At 38.7% G+C, this 10000-nt stretch overlaps 1 protein-coding gene across 2 annotated transcripts in view; it reads right to left on the bottom strand.

Moving 5' to 3' along the window:
* Positions 1–4958: 4958 nt before the first annotated feature.
* Positions 4959–10000, bottom strand: part of LOC125038422 (bifunctional 3'-phosphoadenosine 5'-phosphosulfate synthase-like) — a 48025-nt gene continuing 42983 nt past the window's right edge. For both annotated transcript variants that reach the window (XM_047632280.1, XM_047633061.1), the window contains exons 4-11: positions 9809–9947; positions 9471–9589; positions 8393–8590; positions 7872–8073; positions 6969–7062; positions 6621–6756; positions 6314–6437; positions 4959–6123 (exon numbers count right to left, since the gene is read on the bottom strand). In XM_047632280.1, the coding sequence (XP_047488236.1) occupies positions 5672–6123; positions 6314–6437; positions 6621–6756; positions 6969–7062; positions 7872–8073; positions 8393–8590; positions 9471–9589; positions 9809–9947 (1464 nt within the window). In that variant the 3' untranslated portion in view covers positions 4959–5671. The remainder of the gene's footprint in view (positions 6124–6313; positions 6438–6620; positions 6757–6968; positions 7063–7871; positions 8074–8392; positions 8591–9470; positions 9590–9808; positions 9948–10000) is intronic.

Raw genomic sequence — 10000 nt, 5'->3', positions numbered from 1 at the left:
AAATAACCCCGCTGACATTGGGTAAAATAAACTAACAAAAAATAATAGTATGAATTTTTATGCCACCCCATACTGCTAATTCAGATCTGGTATTTTGCATATAATGCATTACCATAACATGATACTTAAGTATTTTTTCTTGGGCAAACTGTCTAATAGCTGATAAATAAGTCTTCACCAGATGGCATGGCTGTGTAGGCTCAACCTGCTAGGAGACCTTGCTCTTGATATGAGGATAAGATAAAAGTGACAGAGAAGTCTGTAGAATGTTTTGGGGAAATAATAATCAACTGTGTAATACTGGTGCCAGGAGGTTGCAGTCCCTTGGTGGTACTTCTGAAACAAAGGAAAAGGATCACAAAGGATCACAAAGTATTAAAATTTTGTGGAGGGGAATAGTGAAAGTTTTAAATGTTTTGTTTATTACTTTCACAAGGCACCATGTATATTTTCACCAAATGGCTATTAATAAATTGTTCATGGGTGGCATCTTCTATGATGCCATGGCGGTGTAGCGCCACTGCCGCAGGTAGCAACCCTACAGATGCGGCCCATACAGATATACCCAATTGGTGGACTGTACGGCCACCAAAAAAAGCCTGCGCACATTTGAGTTAACGGCATCCAGTGGTACTTTAGGAATGTGATTGTTGAGTTGAGAGTGATGATAACTATGACTTTCGTATTACATGCCTGTAGGCAAACTGCATGATCTGACTTTTCAACAGGTAATGTTGACACACTTGTGTCTTTGGAGATGGCATGCAATGTTGTCATTTTATAAACCATTAAAAAGCAGCCTTCAATAAAGTAAACAATATTATTCATCTATGCATGCTTGATTCAGTGTCTTCTCCTCATTGTTTTTACATGGTTTCAGAACAGGTGGATCAGTAGAAATTTGCATATCTCTTGCTTCCCAACCACATCCATTGAACAACTAATTTCTTCTACTTGTTTTCTTTATTTTTGAAGACCCATGTAGCGGAGATACACATTTGCACTCCATCAGCTTCAGTGTAAACATCATTCCATCAACCTTCACAAATAGTCTCATTTGGTTTATGTGGTCCCAAGCTATACTTTAGTCTTTTTCAATCTTTCTCCAGTCTCTCAGTTCTTCTAGGATTAGGTTTTTCCTAACTCCTTTCTTATTGAAATTGGCTTCTGAGATTTGAAAAAGAAGTCTTCCAAGTGTTTTCATCAGGGATGAAAGCTCTGGTTGACAACTAGCCAGATGAATATGCACTTTATTAGAAAAATCAGGATATGATCGAATTGCCTTAACCAAAGCCATGTTTAGCAAGGAGGCAATATGCAGTGGAAATAAAAGAATGCACTCAAAAAATGTGCTAGATGACAAAGGTTGTAGAGTGCTGTAGGATAGTATGGCAGTGAAAAGGTTAAGGTGGAGATTACTCAAAGGAGAAAGGAGGTTAAGGGCAAAGAACAATTTGTTCAAATGGAGAATATATATGTATCTGAAGAAGGAAGAGGAACTAAAGGGCCATTATGAAGCAATCAATGGATAATAAGGGTAGAAGTAGAGAAGGAAAGAAACAAGGGAACAGGGTAAGGGGGTAAAGTATCTGTTCAAACATTAGGAGGGGAAGGATCCTAAGAAAGACATAGTTGTGACAGAAGGGAACATAAATGATAATGGGGAAAGAAGGGGGTATTGAGTGTGTTGTGAGAAAGTGGGAGGAAGAGGGATAGGGAGAACATAAGGAGGATGAGGATGGAAGTCAGCAGTTACTTTGAATGTAGAGGGAATGGAATTAGAGAGATTGGAAGGTGGATGAGAGAGAGGAACATGCTCTTAGGTTATGTCTAGAAAGTTTTGATGGAGATACCCCCAAATCCCTTGCTCATTGTTATCATGAGGGGCTTAGGGGACAGAGACTGAGGCCCAATATAGGGGATCACCCCTACCTTGGACCTCAGTCCTCACCTCAACTAATTTTGTATGGTCTTTTTTTCTCCCTAATTGCTTTTCCTTCTCTTATTCATTCCCTTCTGTCCACTTCCTAAGGTGTGAGAGCTGTGCTGAAAGGATGAAAGGCTGGCTTTGTGTCAGTCATGAACAGCCTCTGGGAGTTATGGGCATAGTTTTCCCTTGGTTAACCCAATGGCGTCGGGTATAGAAAATTAAAAAAAACTCTACGCTCTGGCGAACGGCGCGTGAATTCGGTACATCAAGCCGAATCATTGCCTCGGGGCGTTTTGGCGCGGCGGACAGCCGCACGCCTCAAATCGGGCGTATTGTTATGACGGCGATAGCCGTGACCCGTCGCCATTGGGTTAAATATTAATCCATCACCACTGGGTAACAGAAATCCCTGAGCATGATAAACTCTTGGCGTGGGAGTCTGCCACATCAAGTGGAACGTCCTCAGTAGACCATTTCAGGCTCACTATGTCCAGTAATTCATCAACAAGCCTATCTAAATTTGATTTCATTGGTTTCCCGACCTCTGCCTCTCCTCTGACCACTGCTCTGACCCTAATATTAATCCATCACCACTGGATAACAGAAATCCCTGAGCATGATAAACTTTTGGCGGGGGAGTCTGCCACATCAAGTGGAACGTCCCTCTCCACTCACGCTGGTGCGTTGCTGCATGTACAGGCATACTCCACAGACCAAGCGTTTTGTTATGATGCCAGCTAATGTGAACCATCTGAATCGGGCTAATACCCTCTACTAAATATTTGCTGTCAACTATATCCATTCCAAATCATCTGCCCATATCATTACTCAACTTCCAGAATACACTCTCCCAATATCCTCCACTCTATCTTCTATTTCATAGTCGTCTTCACTGTATACCCCCACCACCCTTATTACTACTCTTCATCCTTATTGTCCTCCATACCACCCTATCTTCCTCCTGCCTTCATCCTTCTACTGCTTCCACCTCTGCAAACCTTTTGAGTACCCTTTTGGCCTCGCCAAATGGGATCAATTCTTTGTGATTCCTCCTACATACTCTGACAATACCCTTCTCTTCCAACAATGTCTCCAAAAATAGGTAGACAAAGTTTCCTTTCACAGTTGTTCCAATCGTTCACACCTTGTCAGTTACCCTGACTGGCAAATCTATTCCTGACCAACCTCACTCCTTCCATAATACCTGTCTCTCCCAACTGATTGTCCTGTCTACAACTAGGACTGTTCAGACTGTGAAAATGACTTGCTCACATGCCTTGTCAACTATGGTGCATTAGCAGTCCAGCGCTACATTATTTCTCCCAGAGGCCAATGTAAGTACTACAATATTGCCAAGATTAGCTTCCATAGACATGACCTCCCCATGAAGTTCACATTGGTGAGTGTCTTGCCCTGTCCAACCATATTGACCTCTTCTCTATCACGCCATAGCCTGCTGCTCTCTATATGCCCAATCTGGTCATGAAATTGCTCTGCTCAGTCACACACATGTGCCAATTGTGGTGGCTCCCACAATGTATTTCATAAAAGCTGTCCTGCCTACAAGCTCAAATCTGAGGTAGCAGTTCTTAGATTCAAACTAAGCCTCACTCTATGGGGGGGCCACATAAGAAGCAAGCCAACAAGGTTTTTCTCTTTCTACCTATTCCAAAACTGTACTTTGCTCTGCTTCCCTCCCATCTTCTCAAGATGTTTCAGCATCTTCCTTAGTATCTCTTTCCTCTACCCTGAACTGTCCTACCTCTATTCCCTCTCTTCCCCAGTCAAATTCCTTTTCCTATCTAAATCCAGATACTCTAATATCTACCACTTCCCTGGTGTCTACCCCTCCTCCCTCTACCTGTCGCAATAGGCAATGTAAACGTTCCACTCCATTTTCTCCTACCACATCCTCTCCTACACCCACTTCTCCCTCTGCTCCTTGGATATCTATTCCCTCTTTTTCCTCAACATAAGAAAACTTTTGTTTCTCAGACCTCAGCTCCCCTCCTGAAACTCTTGAAGACATCCAAAAGTTCATAAACATGACCCAACAGAATGCTCCACTTCCTCATCCACCCTCTAATCCCTTTATTCCTTTTCACTCTACATTCAAAGAATTTGCTGATAGCCAACCACCTCCTCCTCAAGTTCCCCCTGCCCCTCTTTCTCCCGCTCACCCAAAAACACCCCATTCTCTCCTCCTCCATGTGCATCACCATTCCCTCTTCCTTCTCCATTATCCTTACATCCCCCACTTATATGCCCATGTGTTTCCATTATCTCACAACAATGTCCTCCAGATCCCTCCCTTCCTGATATTCTTCTTCACCACCTTCCTCTGTTTCCTTATCTCATCCTCTGGATTCTTATCCTACATCTGCAACTATCATTTCTTACCGTATTACCCTCTGATTATTTAATAATAGTTCTTTTGCAGTTTTCTCATTCATTGTTAATCTCCCTTCTTGAGACATGCCTTCCATTTGATCTGATCACCTTATACCTTTAACCCTATCACCTTTTACAAATTCCATTTGCTCCCTCTATATACTCTTTCCACTACCATTCTTTCCTATAGCATTCTACAACCTTTGACATCTAACACATCTTATCCTGATAATTTCCACCCTTTTTGCCAAAATACTTTACCATAGTGCTATATGAACTTTGATATCTTGCACATTGATTTCTTCTAACCATTAACCATTGGTGGAGATGCTGAGACACCTTGAGTAGAAGGGAAAGGAGCAATGGGCGATGTTGTGTATACAGAAGGTAATTTTGATAATATTGCTGTAGGACTTATGGTGGCTTCTGGGGGGGAATAGTGTAGCACTGTACTGATACTGCATCATATTCAATGAGGCAGGCAAGCAAGTCCTTTTCACATGGCACCCCAAAGTTGTTCAGGTTTAACACAAAACCAGCCTTTTATCTTTTCAACACAGGTATTACCATCTTAGGAAGTGGATGGAAGAAGGGATACAAGAGAAGAAAAGGAAAGGGGGAGAAAAAAAGACCAAGCAAAATTGGTTGAGCATGGGATTGATTGGGGTGAATACTACCATTCAAACATATGCTCCAGCAAAGATAATACTGTATATATATATATATCTTCTATTTTATACATAGCACAACATCCTAGCAATTCAGCTGCTTCTGGGTGTATATATCATTTCAAGTTGTTTAATATCTCCAAAACCCTGATTTATATATTTTCTTAGTGGACTAAGTTAGTGCATATTGTCGGTCATAACAACAAAACAATTTCATACATAAAAATGATCACAGTATTGTGAAAAACAGGAAAGAATATTATTTATAAATATTAATAAATATGAAAATATATATTTTTAAAAACATTTACTTGTCTTATTTCAAATATATATTTTCAATTTAATGAGCCATAATTTTAAAAAGATAGAGACCAATATCATTATTTTCTTCACTTTAGTTTACATAAAATTCTTATCTTATCATTCTATGTGGTCCTCATATGGTAAATGCCCAAGTGTTAACAATCACAAAGTGCACAGTACATAATACAACTCACTTTAAATTGAAGAAAATACTCCTGAGGTATCATTAGCCATATAACATTTCCATGCAACCAAAATTATGCATAATGCAGATATACATTAAAAGCAAAAATATGCAATTTCTGTGTGACTAAACAGAATAATAATTTAATGAAATATTACAGAACTAATGATTCTCATTATCTAAACCCTCATTCATTCATGCCTTGCCCAGACTCTGATAATATGTGCTAAGAATCTTCCATGCTGATGGAGCCATGAAACCATCAGGAGGATTTTCTCCAGTGCGAGCTAATGTGCGCATCTTTGTGCCAGAGATGAACTCAAACTCCTCTTTGCGAGATGGGTCAAAGAAGGCCATCCTGCTAGCCACCTTGTCATAAGCTGCCACTCGGAAAGGAATGATCTCTAGCTGTGTCAGTCCAGGGGCCATCGTGAGGACCTTGCGACCATGGGTGGCTTCATATATATCTTTTTTAGTCTCAGGGTGAGGCATGCCAGCAGGATCACGACCTACAATGTAGAAGTTGGCGCCTGTTGACATACGAGCCTTGGCATGCCATTGCACTTCAGTTGGTCCTGCATACATCATGGGCGAAGGGAAGATGGCCAGGACAGTAGATTCTGGATCCAGCACTCCTTCATTTAGTACTGGTGCAGAATAAAATAAAAAATGTTTATTACAGAGCTTAAAATTGCTGATAAAGTTGTAGTATTAACTAGGGCCATCCTACATGCAAAGCTTATTATGACTAACAGAAATTTTTAATATCCTGCAGCAATCCCTCTCTTCAAGAAACAGCAAATAATTACTTATATACACAATATGAATTAAACTTACCAGCATGATGCTGTTCCATGCGTGTTTTCAGGGGCACATCATCATCTTTAGTCCAGCCTCCCAGAGGGTGAAGGAGCAACACAGGGTTGTGGTAACCACGCTCTAAAAGCTGACGGCGTGTATCCTGAAAGACAAATAATAAAAAAAAATTAATCCTTTAGACTTTCTGCCTAAATCATACATATAGCTAAAAATATTCACTGGCCATAAAGAGTTCACAGCAAGTCATACATATGGGTCCATGTATGTCAAGGCAGATTTTTCTGAATTCCTGCCACAAACAAAATAAAAAGATGTATTCACAAACCTGCATCAACAGGGCATGTCCATTGTGTACAGGGTTTCGCAGTTGGAAGGCAAAGACAGCATCGGCACCCATCTGCTGGAACTTAGCCCTTAGTTCCATGGGCGTCAGACGGTATTCATCCAAACCATCATTCCACCTAATGAGAAAAAGTGATTGGATATATAGAGTCACTATTATAGAGATAGGAAATGCACAAGGTACATTTACCTGGTACAAAACAGTTCCAGAGCCCTAAATGTGTAAACAAAATAAATAAAATAAAATTATGGTGGACTAAGCATGTGTGTAAATGCCCTCTGAGCATCAACAGATTAATGTCTATACATTCAAAATTCCTTAAATATTTACCTGACCCTTTCTAAGACCTCAATATCCCCTCCACAAAGCCAGTCCCCAGACTCGAGGACCATCTTAATGTAGGGGTGATCCTTGCAAGTTGTACCTGAAGGAAAGTACAACATAATTCAATTTCAAGAAAGAATTACACATAATAGTACCTTACAAATACAGGAAGAAAAAAACACAACCATTCAACTCTGAAGTTTCAGAATACAAGAGATGTATTTGGTTTCGATTATATCTTCATCAGAAATACAAAGTATTTCTGACAAAGATATAATTGAAACCAGTCAAACACATCTCTTGTATTGTGAACATATTCATTCTTATTCATACATTTTCTACATTTGTCAACATGAATACAGTTCATTACATAATATCAATTAACTGGAAGAATTTTGGAACTTCTTGTATGATATACATCTTTTTTGCTAAGGCAATATTTAATCTGCCAAGTTTTGACACCCATTATAAAAGATCACACTAGAGGACTACACAAAAAATTACAGACAAATAAACTTATCGCTATTTAGCAGATACTCATATTAATTCATAAGGTTTCTATAAGACAATTTGCACTTTCTTCTACTATACCCCCCCATGCCCCCTATTCCCTTGCTCTTTGTTGCTGTGGGGTGCTTAGAAGGCGGAGGCTGAGGCCCAATGTAGGGATCAGCCTTGCCTTGGATCTCAGCCCTTGCCTCAACTAATTTTGCAGGGTCTTTCTTCTCCCTTTTTCCTTTTCCTTCTCTTCATCATCCCCTTCTTCTGTCCAATTATCCATATTTACCTTTTTTGCCACAATAATTGGGGTTAGCCCCACCCTATCGCTATATTTTGTATACGCCACTAATGACCTTAGATAATGTGGCAAAAAATGTTCAATAAATAAATAAATAAATAAATACTTACCAAACTGGCGAGCACACCTCTCCTCCTTGCGATGTTCATAGAATTCAGGTTTCCTTATAATAGCAACAGCCCTTCCATCATATCGCAGAGTGAAAGCTGAGCATCCATCTAACTGCTCCTTATCACTTGTTTGAATAGGCAGCACAATAGGAATGGACTGATTTGTAATTCCATAATCTAGCAAACAACCAAAATGTTGGCACTAGAAAAAAGTGAAAAATCATGTCATTCATTTTTGAGAGCAAATTTTTTAGCATCATTAAATACTGAAGATTAGCATGAATCAAACAACAGATAATATGAAACTGTCATTACCAGGGTAATATGTCAAGTATACTGCAAATCAAAAGAATAGAAAAGAAAAAAGGAGATAAGAAAACAATTAAAAAAAAAAAGGGACAAGAAAGGAAGAAAGTTAGAATAAGACCCCAGTTAATCATCATCTGGAGCATATAAATATACAATGACCATTATTTTTTATTTTTTCCCACTAAAAGAACTCTCTAGGGAACAACATCTACCTGCAAAAACTCATTTTCTCTCATAAATCCATTCAGGGGAGAAGCCCATCCCTCAGAGAGGACCTGCAACCACTGTAAGTCTAGCTTGGTTATGTTAACTGAAGGGAGAGACTCGGCTTCGGTTTTGGCTGCTGTCAGTTTGTTCTCTGGGACAAAGAGCTCCTTCAGGTTATCTCTTACTGCCTCAGGAATTATGCTCTGAAAAGACAGAAAAATAATGATGGAACATTAGTCTGTCAATACTGTTATCATACCATAGACAAGGAGAATTATTATAACTATATAATCATAAATAATATTGATGATGGATAACATTCACAAGACTAATCATAATTGTGTGGCTTTCTCAAGTAAAAATACCATGATAATATGTGTTTTATTGACTAGAAATAGTATAAAAGACAATCCACATCATGGTTATATCAATGGCATTTTGGAATACTTATAATATGTAATGATTAAGTTGTACTTCATGGGAGGTAAACTGGTAGTAGACTCCAATATCCAATGGGTTTTGCAAAGACATTGAGAGTTCTGATTAGTTATTATAAGCATTTCAAAGTAAGGATTAAAAGTGAGAATCCTATAGTGTTGACAGAACAAACCTCAGCAATGTGTACAGCTCATAATGTACTGTGAAAGCCTCCTATGAGTATGATTGTCATTAGCTGAATAGTCATATGCATAACTAGTTGTTCATGTTAAGGTATTGAATTCATTTGTGTCTCCAGTAGATACCAACTTAAAAAGTTCTGTAAGGAGAAATTCTTTAATGTGGTACAAACAATATATATATAGTTGCATACAAAAGGAGAACTCCAAATAAGTGACAGCTGTATAAGATAGGGATTTTATGTGTGTTCTGAGTTTGGACACAACATAGAAAAATTAAAGAAACAAGATTTGTTTCCACAAAGCAAATTTTGAGGAGGTTGGTTCACTCACACATGTAAGTGACATTTAAAAGCAATCATATTATCATTTTAAAGTGTTTCCTTCCACCCCTCTCTTTTTTTAGCTGTTGCACTAAACAAGTTGATTCTACACCTTTGACACATTCACAGATCAAAACACTTACCCATTCCTGTAAGATTTCCAGTACTTGCTGCACACATTCATCCACTGTACACTGTGCTGTCTTCAATTCTACATTAGGAGCTTCGGGTTTCTCATAGTGAGAGTCAATACCAGTGAAACCTGAAAATCAAAAGGAGATCAATATCACACTTAGACAGCATTGAAATCAACTTTTTTTTTCCAAATGCAGTACTTTATAAAAATAAATTCACCAAATTCATGCTTATGTAAGTGTGTATATAAACAGCATCTAAGATATACATAATCAAGTGCTTTCCTTGTGATCATGAAATCAAAAAAACATTTAAATGTCTTAAGTGAAAATTATGATAAACTTACCTTTAATGATACCAGCTCTTGCCTTCTTGTACAATCCCTTCACATCCCTCTGTTCACACACCTCCAAGGGTGTGTCCACAAACACTTCAAAGAATCTTAGGCCTGAATCTTCATGGATTTTTCGTGCTTGCTCTCGATCCTTGAGGTAGAGAAAAATAAGGATTAAATAATATATCTCTTTCTGCTTTTACC

This window comes from Penaeus chinensis, chromosome 1 (genome assembly GCF_019202785.1).
Source record: "Penaeus chinensis breed Huanghai No. 1 chromosome 1, ASM1920278v2, whole genome shotgun sequence".
NCBI lineage: Eukaryota > Metazoa > Arthropoda > Malacostraca > Decapoda > Penaeidae > Penaeus > Penaeus chinensis.
Note: the sequence above shows the minus strand (reverse complement) of the source record. Positions and strands in the feature narration are given on the sequence as shown.